Raw genomic sequence first — 20,380 nt, forward strand, 5'->3', positions numbered from 1 at the left:
GTATGCATAGTCTGTAAGGATGTGCACTACATATACAATGTACAGAGTGTATAGGCTGTAAGGATATGTTTTAAATGTTATTAATTCATTTTTTTTTTGTGCCCCCCTTCCCCTGTGGAGATGTTTTTGCAGATGCCTATGCGTGAAATACACACCAAGGGGTAGATTTATTATTGGTTGAGCGCACATGATTCGCTTGTGAAATGCTTGTGCAATTCTGCCCCCTGCTTACTCGCGACCAATCGGCTGCTAGCAGGGGGTGTCAATCTGATCGTATTGGATGTCAATCATCCTGATTGTGGCGGAGATGTTAAGGAGCAGCGGTCTTATGACCGAGCCTGAAACGATGGTGGTAGGAGGCAGAATTTGCTGCTTAATAAATCTACCCCTAAGTATAAGATATTCAGTACGTGTAACCAATAAGGATGTACACTACATATTAAATGTACAATAAATGTAACTAACATGCAACATCATTCCCAAGATATGCGCAATAAGGTAATGAAACATGAAATTACAACTGACCATGGCTAGTGCACGTGAGAGTTTAGTGGTCAGCCTTAGGCTATCATAATATCTCTCCCAGTAGCTGAACCACATTCCAGTTCTCAGGGACTCACTGTGTACTGGGCAAACAATAGCCGTGAGCTGGGAGTTGCTGCTTAGGACATGATGGATGAGAAGTGAATATCTGACAAACATTAGAACTGGTGAGACAATAAACACACCTAATGTGTGAGGATTTGCCGTCTTTTTTTGTGCCAAATTCATATTTATTATTAACCACAGTGTCAACAACATATTAGTGCTGTAAAAAATAACACCTTGAGCTAACCAGACACCGCTGGGAGCTTTGCTAAATGAGTTACTGGAATGAAATGTTTACATACAAATTACAACACATTTATGTGTAATCCTTGACCAGCCTCCACAGTATAAATATCACCATCAAGTGCACAGGATCTGATTCCCAAGAGCGTCTGTCTACAATGGTGAGTCCAGTACAAACGTTCTCTATCTAATATTTGTGGTACGTTTATTGGAGATTAATGAATGAATATTTCTGGGTTAGCTAGTGAGCTGGATGAGAGTAGATATTCTTCTGTAACATAATATGAAGATAAAAACTCATCAGGTACAGTACATACACACATGCTTTGGGACTTTTGTTATCTTTAAAACTAGCAAGGGTAATTTGTGCAATTAAAAGACACAGACCTCCCTCTACAAACAGATACAGTGAAAAAGATCAAAAACAGCTAAACATTTAAACACAAAAAGGAGTGCTGGTTAAAAATAGGAGTTGTCTCTATCCACCTATAGGTAACCTGCTAAACAGTGTAAGTCCCTATAATCAATTATAGTGTAGCATTCAAATATTTAAGCTAAAAATTGTTGAATATATATAGCAAATATACTATAAAAATACTGGTACTTTTCTGGTTCAAAGTTTACACAGCTTAATGAAATTGAGCAACGTGTTTCCGAGGTCTCCCTCCTTTCTCAAGCCCTTACAATGGGGGGAAAAGAGATAGAGAGAGAGAGAGAGAAACAGTCCAACAGACAGACAGCTAGATAAACAGACAGACAGAGGTCCCAACTCTAAAACATTTGCCTGTTAAGACGTGGTTTTCCGCGCCAACACTCACAAGGGCAGCCCTCATGGAATTCTAGAAAAAAGGGGCTGTCCTTACGAGTGGCGAGATGTCTTCCATACAAATAATAAGAGGTCCCTGATATGTAAAAAAAATTCCCAATGGAGGTCGAAGTAGAGGGGGAAATTGTGTTTTTTTTGTACTTTCAAGTATGAATTTCTAACTTTTTTTGCAAATCCAGTGTATTTAATTTACAATTTATGCTGTGCATAGTTAATATGATTTTTTCCTGCGTAATTTTTTTGTGAATAGTTCACTAATTCATTTTGTAAGATTTTTATCATGCAGTTTGGTGATTTCCACATTCCTTCCCATAGAAAAATGCAGTGTACACCCCGTAGTGACGCACCCCGTTTTCAGGGTAAAAAGGGGCTTTAGATAATTCTACCAGGGTAATAGTAGTACTAGCAGCATTCTTATAGACTCTCACCAGGGAAATAGTAGTACTAGCAGCATTCTTATAGACTCTCACCAGGGTAATAGCAGTACTAGCAGCATTCTTATAGACTCTCACCAGGGAAATAGTAGTACTAGCAGCATTCTTATAGACTCTCACCAGGGAAATAGTAGTACTAGTAGCATTCTTATAGACTCTAACCAGGGAAATAGTAGTACTAGCAGCATTCTTATAGTCTCTCACCAGGGAAATAGTAGTACTGGCAGCATTCTTATAGACTCTCACCAGGGAAATAGTAATACTAGCAGCATTCTTATAGACTCCCACCAGGGATATAGTGGTACTAGCAGCATTCTTATAGTCTCTCACCAGGGAAATAGTAGTACTGGCAGCATTCTTATAGTCTCTCACCAGGGAAATAGTAGTACTGGCAGCATTCTTATAGACTCTCACCAGGGAAATAGTAATACTAGCAGCATTCTTATAGACTCTCACCAGGGAAATAGTAACACTAGCAGCATTCCTATAGACTCTCACCAGGGAAATAGTAGTACTAGCAGCATTCTTATAGACTCTCACCAGGGAAATAGTAGTACTAGCAGCATTCTTATAGACTCTCACCAGGGAAATAGTAGCACAAGCAGCATTCTTATAGACTCTCACCAGGGAAATAGTAGTACTAGCAGCATTCTTATAGACTCTCACCAGGGAAATAGTTGTACTGGCAGCATTCTTATAGACTCTCACCAGGGAAATAGTAGTACTAGCAGCATTCTTATAGACTCTCACTGGGGAAATAGTAGTACTAGCAGCATTCTTATAGACTCTCACCAGGGAAATAGTAGTACTAGCAGCATTCTTATAGACTCTCACCAGGGAAATAGTAGTACGAGCAGCATTCTTATAGACTCTCACCAGGGAAATAGTAGTACTAGCAGCATTCTTTAGACTCTCACCAGGGAAATAGTAGTACTAGCAGCATTCTTATAGACTCTCACCAGGGAAATAGTAGTTCTTACAGCATTCTTATAGACTCTCACCAGGGAAATAGTAGTACTAGCAGCATTCTTATAGACTCTCACCAGGGAAATAGTAATACTAGCAGCATTCTTATAGACTCTCACCAGGGAAATAGTAGTACTAGCAGCATTCTTATAGACTCTCACCAGGGAAATAGTAGTACTAGCAGCATTCTTATAGACTCTCACCAGGGAAATAGTAGTACTAGCAGCATTCTTATAGACTCTCACCAGGGAAATAGTAGTATTAGCAGCATTCTTATAGAATCTCACCAGGGAAATAGTACTACTAGCAACATTCTTCTAGACTCTCACCAGGGAAATAGTAGTATTAGCAGCATTCTTATAGAATCTCACCAGGGAAATAGTAATACTAGCAGCATTCATATAGACTCTCACTAGGGAAATAGTACTAGCAGCATTCATATAGACTCTCGCCAGGGAAATAATAATACTAGCAGCATTCTTATAGACTCTCACCAGGGAAATAGTAATACTAGCAGCATTCTTATAGACTCTCACCAGGGAAATAGTAGTACTAGCAGCATTCATATAGACTCTCACCAGGGATATAGAAGTACTAGCAGCATTCGTATAGACTCTCACCAGGGAAATAGTAGTACTAGCAGCATTCTTATAGACTCTCACCAGGGAAATAGTAATACTAGCAGCATTCTTATAGACTCTCACCAGGGAAATAGTAACACTAGCAGCATTCCTATAGACTCTCACCAGGGAAATAGTAGTACTAGCAGCATTCTTATAGACTCTCACCAGGGAAATAGTAGTACTAGCAGCATTCTTATAGACTCTCACCAGGGAAATAGTAGCACAAGCAGCATTCTTATAGACTCTCACCAGGGAAATAGTAGTACTAGCAGAATTCTTATAGACTCTCACCAGGGAAATAGTTGTACTGGCAGCATTCTTATAGACTCTCACCAGGGAAATAGTAGTACTAGCAGCATTCTTATAGACTCTCACTGGGGAATTCCCTGGTGAGAGTCCTATAGACTCTCACCAGGGAAATAGTAGTACTAGCAGCATTCTTATAGATTCTCACCAGGGAAATAGTAACACTAGCAGCATTCTTATAGACTCTCACCAGAGAAATAGTAATATTAGCAGCATACTTATAGACTCTCACCAGGGAAATAGTAGTACTAGCAGCATTATTAAAGACTCTCACCAGTGAAATAGTAGTACTAGCAGCATTCTATTAGACTCTCACCAGGGAAACAGTAGTACTAGCAGCATTCTTATAGACTCTCACAAGGGAAATGTTAGTACTAGCAGCATTCTTATAGCCTCTCACAAGGGAAATATTAGTACTAGCAGCATTCTTATAGACTCTCACCAGGGAAATAGTAGTACTGGCAGCATTCTTTTAGACTCTCACCAGGGAAATACTAGTACTAGCAGCATTCTTATAGACTCTCACCAGGGAAATACTAGTACTAGCAGCATTCTTATAGACTCTCACCAGGGAAATAGTAGTACTAGCAGCATTCTTATAGAATCTCAGCAGGGAAATAGTAGTACTAGCAGCATTCTTATAGACTCTCACCAGGAAAATAGTAATACTAGCAGCATTCTTGTAGACTCTCACCAGGGAAATAGTAATACTAGCAGCATTCTTATAGACTTTCACCAGGTAAATAGTAGTACTAGCAGGATTCTTATAGACTCTCACCAGGGAAACAGTACTACTAGCAGCATTCTTATAGACTCTCACCAGGGAAATAGTAGTACTGGCAGCATTCTTATAGACTCTCACCAGGGAAACAGTAGTACTAGCAGCATTCTTATAGACTCTCACCAGGGAAATAGTAGTACTAGCAGCATTCTTATAGACTCTCACCAGGGAAATAGTAGTACTAGCAGCATTCTTATACAGAGAGTGCAGAATTATTAGGCAAGTTGTATTTTTGAGGATTAATTTTATTATTGAACAACAACCATGTTCTCAATGAACTCAAAAAACTCATTAATATCAAAGCTGAATATTTTTGGAAGTAGTTTTTAGTTTGTTTTTAGTTTTAGCTATTTAAGGGAGATATCTGTGTGTACAGGTGACTATTACTGTGCATAATTATTAGGCAACTTAACAAAAAACAAATATATACCCATTTCAATTATTTATTTTTACCAGTGAAACCAATATAACATCTCAACATTCACAAATATACATTTCTGACATTCAAAAACAAAACAAAAACAAATCAGTGACCAATATAGCCACCTTTCTTTGCAAGGACACTCAAAAGCCTGCCATCCATGGATTCTGTCAGTGTTTTGATCTGTTCACCATCAACATTGCGTGCAGCAGCAACCACAGCCTCCCAGACACTGTTCAGAGAGGTGTGCTGTTTTCCCTCCTTGTAAATCACATTTGATGATGGACCACAGGTTCTCAATGGGGTTCAGAGCAGGTGAACAAGGAGGCCATGTCATTAGATTTTCTTCTTTTATACCCTTTCTTGCCAGCCACGCTGTGGAGTACTTGGACGCGTGTGATGGAGCATTGTCCTGCATGAAAATCATGTTTTTCTTGAAGGATGCAGACTTCTTCCTGTACCACTGCTTGAAGAAGGTGTCTTCCAGAAACTGGCAGTAGGACTGGGAGTTGAGCTTGACTCCATCCTCAACCCGAAAAGGCCCCACAAGCTCATCTTTGATGATACCAGCCCAAACCAGTACTCCACCTCCACCTTGCTGGCGTCTGAGTCGGACTGGAGCTCTCTGCCCTTTACCAATCCAGCCACGGGCCCATCCATCTGGCCCATCAAGACTCACTCTCATTTCATCAGTCCATAAAACCTTAGAAAAATCAGTCTTGAGATATTTCTTGGCCCAGTCTTGACGTTTCAGCTTGTGTGTCTTGTTCAGTGGTGGTCGTCTTTCAGCCTTTTTTACCTTGGCCATGTCTCTGAGTATTGCACACCTTGTGCTTTTGGGCACTCCAGTGATGTTGCAGCTCTGAAATATGGCCAAACTGGTGGCAAGTGGCATCTTGGCAGCTGCACGCTTGACTTTTCTCAGTTCATGGGCAGTTATTTTGCGCCTTGGTTTTTCCACAAGCTTCTTGCGACCCTGTTGACTATTTTGAATGAAACGCTTGATTGTTCGATGATCACGCTTCAGAAGCTTTGCAATTTTAAGAGTGCTGCATCCCTCTGCAAGATATCTCACTATTTTTGACTTTTCTGAGCCTGTCAAGTCCTTCTTTTGACCCATTTTGCCAAAGGAAAGGAAGTTGCCTAATAATTATGCACACCTGATATAGGGTGTTGATGTCATTAGACCACACCCCTTCTCATTACAGAGATGCACATCACCTAATATGCTTAATTGGTAGTAGGCTTTCGAGCCTATACAGCTTGGAGTAAGACAACATGCATAAAGAGGATGATGTGGTCAAAATACTCATTTGCCTAATAATTCTGCACTCCCTGTAGACTCTCACCAGGGAAATAGTAGTACTAGCAACATTCCTATAGACTCTCACCAGGGAAATACTAGTACTAGCAGCATTCTTATAGACTCTCACCAGGGAAATAGTAGCACAAGCAGCATTCTTATAGACTCTCACTAGTGAAATAGTAGTACTTGCAGCATTCTTATAGACTCTCACCAGGGAAATAGTAGTACTAGCAGCATTCTTATAGACTCTCACCAGGGAAATAGTAGTACTAGCAGCATTCTTATAGACTCTCACCAGGGAAATAGTAGTAATAGCAGCATTCTTATAGACTCTCACCAGGGAAATAGTAGTACTAGCAGCATTCTTATAGACTCTCACCAGGGAAATAGTAGTACTAACAGCATTCTTATAGACTCTCACCAGGGAAATATTTGTACTAGCAGCATTCTTATAGACTCTCACCAGGGAAATAGTAGTACTGGCAGCATTCTTATAGACTCTCACCAGCCCAGAGAACATTTTAGAATTGGGGGTAGAGAGAGAAAGGAAGGCAGACAGACAGACAGAGATGATAGACAGACGGACAGGCAGACCGACAGATAGATAGATGCAGAACATTTGATTGAGTATTTTAAGCAATTATGTGTTAAAGTAGTTTTTTTCATCTCATAATGCCAATCTTTAGCCATTGTATAGTTTGTGGCATGCAGATAGATTTCATTTTCTAGTTTGTGCTATAGATGCATATAAATATTTTTGATCTTAAATATTGCTTTACCCACAGCCGCTTGGGGAATCCTAGCATTACCTGGGTAAGACTAGGATTACCCAATATCTGACTTTACCTGCAACATATATACAATTTATATATAATTCCCATTCACGCTGTGAAAATGATTGTCCATTGTGTGATCTGGAGAAGACACTCAAAACAGTGTGACACTAGAAACCATCCACAGGAGAGTTTCTAAGTGGTGAATGATCTAGCCTAGGATGTAAAACTTACAAGGAAATAAATACTTTGTGACTTTAAAATGTATAGGGAGAGAAGAAGAGAAGTGATAAAGTGGCATCGCCTCACCGGCAGAACCACCCCCTTAAACTGCAACTCCTGTTGTCCTGGTAGGTCAATCCAGTCTTGTTGATGAACTGAGACTAGAAACCTCATAACACAAGATCAGAAAAGGGTTAATCAGAAAAACATCAGAGAACCTGTAAACTGGCATCTAAACTCCATGTTGTTTTTAGGCAGATGACTGGTCCAAACCATAAAACGTAAGGAAAAAGTTGTAAAGCTTAGGGAGAGAAGGCAGAGAGGAGATATAATAGAAACCTTCATGGAAATTAGAGGGTTTAATAAAGCTGAGGGTGAAGAATTTGTCACAAAAAGGTTCAGCAGTTTATGCACATCTTTACAGAAAGGGTGGTTGGTTTATAGGGTTAGTGGTCTCCCAGTAGAGGTGGTAAAGAAAAACACTGCAGGGGAATAGAAGAATACCTGTGAGATATATATATATATACCAACAAGATATGTACAACCTCAATATACCTTCTTGTTCCATCTGCCAATAGAATGTGTGTTTAACAAAACAAGAATAATCCAGAAGCCCCGCCTCACTTTCTCACGGATATCAGTATCTTTATGTGCAATTGTATAGAATTCAATAGGGTTTTTACATTTGTTCCTATTACATGATTTTCCTTTTGTTAATGTTGTAAATTTATAAAGTTTTTTTTTACTTTTCTATGTATGTAGATTTTATAACACCTGTAATCCAGAGATGTTGTTCTATTTTCTTCTGTTGTAAGCTGTAATATTGTGTAACGAACTGAATGACTTTTCTTCTTACAGAAGTTCCTTGTGACACTCGCTCTCGCACTCGCTGTGGTGGTGGCACTGAGTAATGCTGCCTGCTATAGAGGAAAACTAACCAAGGATTTTAGAACAGGAAATACAGGCAAGTATCTAATCACATCAAAGCTAGTTGTACTCTCCTTGTATAGAGGAAATGATTGTACTGATGGGTAATATTTGTGTTACTAATAAGCAGATTTACTAGTACAGATGGAACAATAATTTTTCAGAGCTCTGCTCTTTCTGGCTGTTTACAACAAACATAAGGTGATGCGGCAGTCACATGCGAGACAGAGGAGCAGCTTCTCTGTGGCTGTCAGTCATCTTTCCCCCTCATTAATTTGCACCAGTGTTATAGATATAATTATTTAGGAGTATGGTTATAGTTAGAGTTGGTTAGGAGTAGAGTTATAAGTAGAATTAGAGTTAGGAGTAGGGTTATAGTTATAGTTGGTTAGGAGTAGGGTTATAGTTATAGTTGGTTAGGAGTAGGGTTATAAGTAGAATTAGAGTTAGGAGTAGGGTTATAGTTAGAGTTGGTTAGGAGTAGGGTTATAGTTAGAGTTGGTTAGGAGTAGGGTTATAGTTAGAGTTGGTTAGGAGTAGGGTTATAAGTAGAATTAGAGTTAGGAGTAGGGTTATAGTTAGAGTTGGTTAGGAGTAGAGTTATAAGTAGAATTAGAGTTAGGAGTAGGGTTATAGTTAGAGTTTGTTAGGAGTAGGGTTATAGTTAGAGTTGGTTAGGAGTAGGGTTATAAGTAGAATTAGAGTTAGGAGTAGGGTTATAGTTAGAGTTGGTTAGGAGTAGGGTTATAAATAGAATTAGAGTTAGGAGTAGGGTTATAACTAGAATTAGAGTTAGAAGTAGGGTTATAAATAGAATTAGTGTTAGGAGTAGGGTTATAAGTAGAATTAGAGTTAGGAGTAGGGTTATAACTAGAATTAGAGTTAGGAGTAGGGTTATAAGTAGAATTAGAGTTAGGAGTAGGGTTATAAATAGAATTAGAGTTAGGAGTAGGGTTATAAATAGAATTAGAGTTAGGAGTAGGGTTATAAGTAGAATTAGAGTTAGGAGTAGGATTATAACTAGAATTAGAGTTAGAAGTAGGGTTATAACTAGAATTAGAGTTAGGAGTAGGGTTATAAATAGAATTAGAGTTAGGAGTAGGGTTATAAGTATAATTAGAGTTAGGAGTAGGGTTATAAATAGAATTAGAGTTAGGAGTAGGGTTATAAATAGAATTAGAGTTAGGAGTAGGGTTATAACTAGAATTAGAGTTAGGAGTAGGGTTATAACTAGAATTAGAGTTAGTAGTAGGATTATAACTAGAATTAGAGTTAGGAGTAGCGTTATAACTAGAATTAGAGTTAGGAGTAGGGTTATAAGTATAATTAGAGTTAGGAGTAGGGTTATTAGTAGAATTAGAGTTAGGGTTATAAGTAGAATTAGTGTTAGGAGTAGGGTTATAGTTAGAGTTGGTTAGGAGTATGGTTATAAGTATAATTAGAGTTAGGAGTAGGGTTATAAGTAGAATTAGAGTTAGGAGTATTATTATTATAAATAGAATTAGAGTTAGTAGTAGGATTATAACTAGAATTAGAGTTAGGAATAGGGTTATAAATAGAATTAGAGTTAGGAGTATGGTTATAAATAGAATTAGAGTTAGGAGTAGGTTTATAACTAGAATTAGAGTTAGGAGTAGGATTATAACTAGAATTAGAGTTAGGAGTAGGATTATAACTAGAATTAGAGTTAGGAGTAGGATTATAACTAGAATTTGAGTTAGGAGTAGAGTTATAAATAGAATTAGAGTTAGGAGTAGGGTTATAACTAGAATTAGAGTTAGGAGTAGGGTTATAACTAGAATTAGAGTTAGGAGTAGGATTATAACTAGAATTAGAGTTAGAAGTAGCATTATAACTAGAATTAGAGTTAGGAGTAGGGTTATAAGTAGAATTAGAGTTAGGAGTAGGGTTATTAGTAGAATTAGAGTTAGGGTTATAAGTAGAATTAGAGTTAGGAGTAGGGTTATAGTAAAAGTTGGTTAGGAGTAGGGTTATAAGTAGAATTAGAGTTAGGAGTAGGGTTATAAGTAGAATTAGAGTTAGAGTTATAAGTAGAATTAGAGTTAGGAGTAGGGTTATAGTTAGAGTTGGTTAGGAGTAGGGTTATAAATAGAATTAGAGTTAGTAGTAGGATTATAACTAGAATTAGAGTTAGGAGTAGGGTTATAAATAGAATTAGAGTTAATAGTAGGGTTATAACTAGATTTAGAGTTAGGAGTAGGGTTATAACTAGAATTAGAGTTAGGGGTAGGATTATAACTAGAATTAGAGTTAGGAGTAGGATTATAACTAGAATTAGAGTTAGGAGTAGGATTATAACTAGAATTAGAGTTAGGAGTAGGGTTATAACGAGAATTAGAGTTAGGAGTAGGGTTATAACTAGAATTAGAGTTAGGAGTAGGGTTATAAATAGAATTAGAGTTAGGAGTAGGGTTATAACTAGAATCAGAGTTAGGAGTAGAATTATAAATAGAATTAGAGTTAGGAGTAGGATTATAACTAGAATTAGAGTTATTAGTAGGGTTATAACTAGAATTAGAGTTAGGAGTAGGGTTATAAATAGAATTAGAGTTAGAAGCAGAGTTATAATTAGAATTAGAGTTACGAGTAGAATTATAACTAGAATTAGAGCTAGGAGTTGGATTATAACTAGAATTAGAGTTAGGAGTTGGATTATAACTAGAATTAGAGTTAGAAGTAGGGTTATAACTAGAATTAGAGTTAGGAGTAGGATTATAACTAGAATTAGAGTTAGAAGTAGCATTATAACTAGAATTAGAGTTAGGAGTAGGGTTATAAGTAGAATTAGAGTTAGGAGTAGGGTTATTAGTAGAATTAGAGTTAGGGTTATAAGTAGAATTAGAGTTAGGAGTAGGGTTATAGTAAAAGTTGGTTAGGAGTAGGGTTATAAGTAGAATTAGAGTTAGGAGTAGGGTTATAAGTAGAATTAGAGTTAGAGTTATAAGTAGAATTAGAGTTAGGAGTAGGGTTATAGTTAGAGTTGGTTAGGAGTAGGGTTATAAATAGAATTAGAGTTAGGAGTAGGGTTATAGTTAGAGTTGGTTAGGAGTAGGGTTATAGTTAGAGTTGGTTAGGAGTAGGGTTATAAATATAATTAGAGTTAGTAGTAGGATTATAACTAGAATTAGAGTTAGGAGTAGGGTTATAAATAGAATTAGAGTTAATAGTAGGGTTATAACTAGATTTAGAGTTAGGAGTAGGGTTATAACTAGAATTAGAGTTAGGGGTAGGATTATAACTAGAATTAGAGTTAGGAGTAGGATTATAACTAGAATTAGAGTTAGGAGTAGGATTATAACTAGAATTAGAGTTAGGAGTAGGGTTATAAATAGAATTAGAGTTAGGAGTAGGGTTATAACTAGAATCAGAGTTAGGAGTAGAATTATAAATATAATTAGAGTTAGGAGTAGGATTATAAATAGAATTAGAGTTAGAAGTAGGGTTATAATTAGAATTAGAGTTACGCGTAGAATTATAACTAGAATTAGAGCTAGGAGTTGGATTATAACTAGAATTAGAGTTAGGAGTTGGATTATAACTAGAATTAGAGTTATTAGTAGGGTTATAACTAGAATTAGAGTTAGGAGTAGGGTTATAAATAGAATTAGAGTTACGAGTAGAATTATAACTAGAATTAGAGCTAGGAGTTGGATTATAACTAGAATTAGAGCTAGGAGTTGGATTATAACTAGAATTAGAGTTAGGAGTTGGATTATAACTAGAATTAGAGTTAGGAGTTGGATTATAACTAGAATTAGAGTTAGAAGTAGGGTTATAACTAGAATTAGAGTTAGGAGTATGGTTATAAATAGAATTAGAGTTAGGAGTAGGGTTATAACTAGAATTAGAGTTAATAGTAGGGTTATAACTAGATTTAGAGTTAGGAGTAGGGTTATAACTAGAATTAGAGTTAGGGGTAGGATTATAACTAGAATTAGAGTTAGGAGTAGGATTATAACTAGAATTAGAGTTAGGAGTAGGATTATAACTAGAATTAGAGTTAGGAGTAGGGTTATAAATAGAATTAGAGTTAGGAGTAGGGTTATAACTAGAATCAGAGTTAGGAGTAGAATTATAAATATAATTAGAGTTAGGAGTAGGATTATAAATAGAATTAGAGTTAGAAGTAGGGTTATAATTAGAATTAGAGTTACGAGTAGAATTATAACTAGAATTAGAGCTAGGAGTTGGATTATAACTAGAATTAGAGTTAGGAGTTGGATTATAACTAGAATTAGAGTTATTAGTAGGGTTATAACTAGAATTAGAGTTAGGAGTAGGGTTATAAATAGAATTAGAGTTAGGAGTAGGATTATAACTAGAATTAGAGCTTGGAGTTGGATTATAACTAGAATTAGAGTTAGGAGTAGGGTTATAACTAGAATTAGAGTTAGGAGTAGGATTATAACTAGAATTAGAGTTAGAAGTAGCGTTATAACTAGAATTAGAGTTAGGAGTAGGGTTATAAGTAGAATTAGATTTAGGAGTAGGGTTATTAGTAGAATTAGAGTTAGGGTTATAAGTAGAATTAGAGTTAGGAGTAGGGTTATAGTAAGAGTTGGTTAGGAGTAGGGTTATAAGTAGAATTAGAGTTAGGAGTAGGATTATAACTAGAATTAGAGTTAGAGTTATAAGTAGAATTAGAGTTAGGAGTAGGGTTATAGTTAGAGTTGGTTAGGAGTAGGGTTATAGTTAGAGTTGGTTAGGAGTAGGGTTATAAGTAGAATTAGAGTTAGGAGTAGGGTTATAGTTAGAGTTGGTTAGGAGTAGGGTTATAAATATAATTAGAGTTAGTAGTAGGATTATAACTAGAATTAGAGTTAGGAGTAGGATTATAACTAGAATTAGAGTTAGGAGTAGGATTATAACTAGAATTAGAGTTAAGAGTAGGGTTATAATGAGAATTAGAGTTAGGAGTAGGGTTATAACTAGAATTAGAGTTAGGAGTAGGGTTATAAATAGAATTAGAGTTAGGAGTAGGGTTATAACTAGAATCAGAGTTAGGAGTAGGATTATAAATAGAATTAGAGTTAGGAGTAGGATTATAACTAGAATTAGAGTTATTAGTAGGGTTATAACTAGAATTAGATTTAGGAGTAGGGTTATAAATAGAATTAGTGTTAGAAGTAGGGTTATAACTAGAATTAGAGTTACGAGTAGAATTATAACTAGAATTAGAGCTAGGAGTTGGAATATAACTAGAATTAGAGTTAGGAGTTGGATTATAACTAGAATTAGAGTTAGAAGTAGGGTTATAAATAGAATTAGAGTTAGGAGTAGGGTTATAACTAGAATTAGAGTTAGGAGTAGGGTTATAACTAGAATTAGAGTTAGGGGTAGGATTATAACTAGAATTAGAGTTAGGAGTAGGATTATAACTAGAATTAGAGTTAGGAGTAGGATTATAACTAGAATTAGAGTTAGGAGTAGGGTTATAAATAGAATTAGAGTTAGGAGTAGGGTTATAACTAGAATCAGAGTTAGGAGTAGAATTATAAATATAATTAGAGTTAGGAGTAGGATTATAAATAGAATTAGAGTTAGAAGTAGGGTTATAATTAGAATTAGAGTTACGAGTAGAATTATAACTAGAATTAGAGCTAGGAGTTGGATTATAACTAGAATTAGAGTTAGGAGTTGGATTATAACTACAATTAGAGGTAGAAGTAGGGTTATAAATGGAATTAGAGTTAGGAGTAGGGTTATAACTAGAATTAGAGTTAGAAGTATGGTTAATAACTAGAATTAGAGCTAGGAGTAGCGTTATAACTAGAATTAGAGTTCGGAGTAGCGTTATAACTAGAATTAAAGTTAGGAGTAGTGTTATAAGTATAATTAGAGTTAGGAGTAGGGTTATTAGTAGAATAAGAGTTAGGGTTATAAGTAGAATTAGTGTTAGGAGTAGGGTTATAGTTAGAGTTGGTTAGGAGTATGGTTATAAGTATAATTAGAGTTAGGAGTAGGGTTATAAGTAGAATTAGAGTTAGGAGTATTATTATAAATAGAATTAGAGTTAGTAGTAGGATTATAACTATAATTAGAGTTAGGAATAGGGTTATAAATAGAATTAGAGTTAGGAGTAGGGTTATAAATAGAATTAGAGTTAGGAGTAGGGTTATAAATAGAATTAGAGTTAGGAGTAGGGTTATAACTAGAATTAGAGTTAGGAGTAGGGTTATAACTAGAATTAGAGTTAGGAGTAGGATTATAACTAGAATTAGAGTTAGAAGTAGCGTTATAACTAGAATTAGAGTTAGGAGTAGGGTTATAAGTAGAATTAGATTTAGGAGTAGGGTTATTAGTAGAATTAGAGTTAGGGTTATAAGTAGAATTAGAGTTAGGAGTAGGGTTATAGTTAGAGTTGGTTAGGAGTAGGGTTATAGTTAGAGTTGGTTAGGAGTAGGGTTATAAATATAATTAGAGTTAGTAGTAGGATTATAACTAGAATTAGAGTTAGGAATAGGGTTATAACTAGAATTAGAGTTAGGAGTAGGATTATAACTAGAATTAGAGTTAGGAGTAGGATTATAACTAGAATTAGAGTTAAGAGTAGGGTTATAATGAGAATTAGAGTTAGGAGTAGGGTTATAACTAGAATTAAAGTTAGGAGTAGGGTTATAAATAGAATTAGAGTTAGGAGTAGGGTTATAACTAGAATCAGAGTTAGGAGTAGGATTATAAATAGAATTAGAGTTAGGAGTAGGATTATAACTAGAATTAGAGTTATTAGTAGGGTTATAACTAGAATTAGATTTAGGAGTAGGGTTATAAATAGAATTAGTGTTAGAAGTAGGGTTATAAATAGAATTAGAGTTACGAGTAGAATTATAACTAGAATTAGAGCTAGGAGTTGGATTATAACTAGAATTAGAGTTAGGAGTTGGATTATAACTAGAATTAGAGTTAGAAGTAGGGTTATAAATAGAATTAGAGTTAGGAGTAGGGTTATAACTAGAATTAGAGTTAGGAGTAGGGTTATAACTAGAATTAGAGTTAGGAGTAGGATTATAACTAGAATTAGAGTTAGAAGTAGCGTTATAACTAGAATTAGAGTTAGGAGTAGGGTTATAAGTAGAATTAGATTTAGGAGTAGGGTTATTAGTAGAATTAGAGTTAGGGTTATAAGTAGAATTAGAGTTAGGAGTAGGGTTATAGTAAGAGTTGGTTAGGAGTAGGGTTATAAGTAGAATTAGAGTTAGGAGTAGGGTTATAAGTAGAATTAGAGTTAGAGTTATAAGTAGAATTAGAGTTAGGAGTAGGGTTATAGTTAGAGTTGGTTAGGAGTAGGGTTATAGTTAGAGTTGGTTAGGAGTAGGGTTATAAGTAGAATTAGAGTTAGGAGTAGGGTTATAGTTAGAGTTGGTTAGGAGTAGGGTTATAAATATAATTTGAGTTAGTAGTAGGATTATAACTAGAATTAGAGTTAGGAGTAGGGTTATAACTAGAATTAGAGTTAGGAGTAGGATTATAACTAGAATTAGAGTTAGGAGTAGGATTATAACTAGAATTAGAGTTAGGAGTAGGGTTATAATGAGAATTAGAGTTAGGAGTAGGGTTATAGCTAGAATTAGAGTTAGGAGTAGGGTTATAAATAGAATTAGAGTTAGGAGCAGGGTTATAACTAGAATCAGAGTTAGGAGTAGGATTATAAATAGAATTAGAGTTAGGAGTAGGATTATAACTAGAATTAGAGTTATTAGTAGGGTTATAACTAGAATTAGATTTAGGAGTAGGGTTATAAATAGAATTAGAGTTAGAAGTAGGGTTATAACTAGAATTAGAGTTACGAGTAGAATTATAACTAGAATTAGAGCTAGGAGTTGGATTATAACTAGAATTAGAGTTAGGAGTTGGATTATAACTAGAATTAGAGTTAGAAGTAGGGTTATAAATAGAATTAGAGTTAGGAGTAGGGTTATAACTAGAATTAGAGTTAGAAGTATGGTTAAAGTGACAGTCTACACCAACATTTTTCTTATTTAAAATGATAGATAATCCCTTTATTACCCATTCCCCGTTTTTGCATAACCAACACAGTTATATTAATATACTTTTTACCTCTGTGATTACCTTGTATCTAAGCCTTTGCAGACAGCCTCCTTATCTAAGTGCCTTTGACAGACATGCAGTGTAGTCAATCAGGGAAGACTCCTAAATAACTTCACGGGAGTGAGCACAATGTTATCTATATGACACATGTGAACTAGCACAGTCTAACTGTATAAAACTTTCAAAATGCTCTGAGCTAGGAGGCGGTTTTCAACTGTTTAGAAATCAGTTTGAGCCTAGCTAGGTTTAGCTTTTCAAAAATACCACCAAGGGAACAAAGCAAATTTGATGATAAAAGTAAATTGGAAAGTTGTTTAAAATTGCATGCCCTATCTGAATCATGAAAGTTTAGTTTTGAGTAGACTGTCCCTTTAATAACTAGAATTAGAGTTAGGAGTAGCGTTATAACTATGAATTAGAGTTAGGAGTAGCGTTATAACTAGAATTAGAGTTAGGAGTAGGGTTATAAGTATAATTAGAGTTAGGAGTAGGGTTATTAGTAGAATTAGCATTAGGGTTATGAGTAGAATTATAGTTATAGGAGTAGGGATATAAGTAGAATTAGAGTTAGGGTTATAAGTAGAATTAGAGTTAGGAGTAGGGTTATAAGTAGAATAAGAGTTAGGGTTATAAGTAGAATTAGAGTTAGGAGTAGGGTTATAAGTAGAATTAGAGTTAGGGTTATAAGTAGAATTAAAGTTAGAGTTAGGAGTAGGGTTATTAGTAGAATTAGAGTTAGGGTTATAAGTAGAATAAGAGTTAGGAGTAGGGTTATAAGTAGAATTAGAGTTAGGGTTATAAGTAGAATTAGAGTTAGGAGTAGGGTTATAAGTAGAATTAGAGTTAGGGTTGTAAGTAAAATTAGAGTTAGGAGTAGGGTTATAAGTAGAATTAGAGTCAAGGTTATAAGTAGAATTAGAGTTAGGAGTAGGGTTATAAGTAGAATAAGAGTTAGGGTTATAAGTAGAATTGGAGTTAGGAGTAGGGTTATTAGTAGAATTAGAGTTAGGGTTATAAGAAGAATTAGAGTTAGGAGTAGGGTTATAAGTAGAATTAAAGTTTGGAGTAGGGTTATAGGTAAAATTAGGGTTAGGTGTAGGATAAGGGTTAGTAGTAGGGTTAGGGTTAGTTGTAGTTAATAATAAAATTAAAGTTAGGTTTAGGGTTATAAATAGAATTAGAGTTAGGAGTAGGGTTATAAATAGAATTAGAGTTAGGAGTAGGGTTATAAATAGAATTAGAGTTAGGAGTAGGGTTATAAATAGAATTAGAGTTAGGAGTAGGATTATAACTAGAATTAGAGTTAGGAGTAGGGTTATAACTAGAATTAGAGTTAGGGGTAGGGTTATAACTGGAATTAGAGTTAGGAGTAGGATTATAACTAGAATTAGAGTTAGGAGTAGTGTTATAGCTAGATTTAGAGTTAGGAGTAGGGTTATAACTAGAATTAGAGTTAGGAGTAGGGTTATAAATAGAATTAGAGTTAGGAGTAGGTGGCAATATAGCAGTGAAAATACTGCTGTTAGGTGTTAGTATAGTAGGGAACTAAATTACTTATAGTACCTGCAGCCTCTCCATTGAAGCATTGGGTGTTGAGTGCTGCTAGCATCACAAGCATTACTATGTGCTGCACGTGAGAATTTTATTGCCAGTTTTCAGAAGATAAATACGCAGCCATATAGCATTTACATTACTGATTGTTATATTCTTGTTGTGTTTATGTATTTTACAGGTTGTTTGATGAATGAAAAGCTACACAGTATTGGTGACCAGTGGAAGACTGAAGACTGTTTGGAATGCTCGTGCAGTAGCGGTGGATCCCAATGTTGTACCACGTACGTTTTTATACTCCCTCTGCAATTAAGCTAAGTGTTATTACATAAAAATCTAGTGAGCCTCAGTGAGTGACGCAGTAATCAGATCTCCTATGTACAAGTCGTTTTACTGACAGCTTATGGGTCATTTGTTACCATATGGATGAGATGAAAAAACACACAGGAGTTCACTGGATCTCTACGTGTTACATTAAGAGATCTCTTTGTTACCTCACTATGATGCAGAATGGGACTGGGGAATCGTCACACAGATTTATAGGAAAACAAGTTTGTAATCGAGGATTTGTTTTAGTTTCCTCACAAGCTTTATAGATCTGCCACACTCATGTCATCTTGTTTCCATAGAAACTTTAGCACCAAACAGCTCTGAACCTGGCCTAGCCTGGCCTGGCAAGCCAACCTAAGCCCTGGGCACCTGGCACTATGTGCCACCTCATATAAATCTGACCCCAGCATTGGCAGCCAGCACAAGCTATTTTCTAAGCCCTTGAAGGTTGCCTCTTAAATCAGTGCATTTAACGTTTTTTACAGCTAGACAGATCTAGTTCATGTTTGCCATATAGATAACATTGTGCTCAATCCTGCTGAGTTATTTATGAGTCATCACTGATTAGCTAAAATGCAAGTCTGTCAAAAGAACTGAAATAAGGGGCAGTGTCTGCAGAGGCTTAGATACAAGGTAATGACAGAGGTAAAAAGTATTAATATAACTGTGTTGTTTGTGCAAAACTGGGGAATGGGTAATAAAGGGATTATCTATATTTTTAAACAATAACATTTCTAGAGTAATCTATCCCTTTAAATATATGTTTAACTTTGCATTATATTGCACATCCTGTTGTATCCAATTGCATCCTGCACTGACCTCATCACCGTACCCAACGTTGTATCGTCTTCAAAATATAAATGTTGCTCCAAGTCATTTCTAAAAATATTAAAAAGAACAGGGCCTGATCCATGGGGACCCCACTAATTTATTTTGTTCAATCTGAGTATGATCCGTTTACTACTGCTCGTTGTTCCCGGTATTTTATCCATCAGCTAACATTTTCAGCTATTCCCAGCTCCTTAATCTTACACAATAATCTAATGTGCACCGCCTCACTTGTTCTTTCCTAACGCTTTTCTCTGCCCCTCACAGATATTTCACTCCAGCTGGCTTCAATACGGAAGAATGTGAATCTATTTTCGATAAAGCAAGCTGCAGTTACAATGTGGTAAAAAAGGACGACCACTCTGTAACCTGCGAATTTACCGAAATGATTGGTTAACGTGACGGTCACCTTCCATCTGCTGGAGAGCAGTGATTCACCGAGCTACAAGTTACAGCGTTCTCTTACTGCACGTGCACTAGTGCTGCTTCCTATACTGAATTCTAATTAAACGACAATAAATATTGCTATGTACCTTCAGAACCTGTTTATTTGCTGGGGTTTTACATGAACAAAATAATCTCTGACTCTTAAGGTTTTAGGAAAACTAAAGGGATCTAGAGATCGAGTCCTGCTCTACAATACAGAGTTCCTCTGTACAGACGTCACATGGCACTGCACATGATTTTAGTTTTAGTTTTTTCTAAGCAGCTACAATCCAGTACAAAAGCATTCATTGTCATTAGTAAAACTGATTAAATGATATAAGTACTGTTACAAAAACTGCAGTAAGGCCCATCACAGACAAGGGTTTTGCAGGGGATTTCATGGACCTTTACTGAAGCAAATGACACACAAAGTAAAGTGCTGGGGATACGCAATGCGGTTTTAATAACTATCGATTGTGTTTGATGCAGTTTTTTTCCATTAAAGGGACACTGAACCCAAATTTTTTCTTTCATGATTCAGACAGAGCAGCACTTTTAAGCAATTTTCTAATTTACTCCTATTGTCAATTTTACTTTGTTCTATTGGTATCTTTATTTGAAAAGCAGCAATGTGATGCATAGGAGCCGGCCCATCTTTGGTTCAGCACCATTGTAGTTCTTCCTGATTGGTGGCTAAATTTACCCACAAATCGGCAAACGCTACCCGTGTGCTGAACGAACCGAAGATGAGCCGGTTCC

The 20,380-nt window shown here is 35.8% G+C and overlaps 1 protein-coding gene across 1 annotated transcript; it reads left to right on the forward strand.

Moving 5' to 3' along the window:
• Window positions 1-927: 927 nt before the first annotated feature.
• Window positions 928-19,727, forward strand: LOC128639460 (beta-microseminoprotein). Its single transcript, XM_053691603.1, has 4 exons — window positions 928-992; window positions 8,348-8,453; window positions 18,219-18,321; window positions 19,463-19,727. Exons 1-4 carry the CDS (start codon window positions 990-992, stop codon window positions 19,590-19,592), a joined length of 342 nt encoding a protein of 113 aa, XP_053547578.1. The 5' UTR covers window positions 928-989; the 3' UTR covers window positions 19,593-19,727.
• Window positions 19,728-20,380: the final 653 nt, after the last annotated feature.

The sequence above is a fragment of the Bombina bombina genome, chromosome 9 (genome assembly GCF_027579735.1).
Source record: "Bombina bombina isolate aBomBom1 chromosome 9, aBomBom1.pri, whole genome shotgun sequence".
Lineage (NCBI taxonomy): Eukaryota > Metazoa > Chordata > Amphibia > Anura > Bombinatoridae > Bombina > Bombina bombina.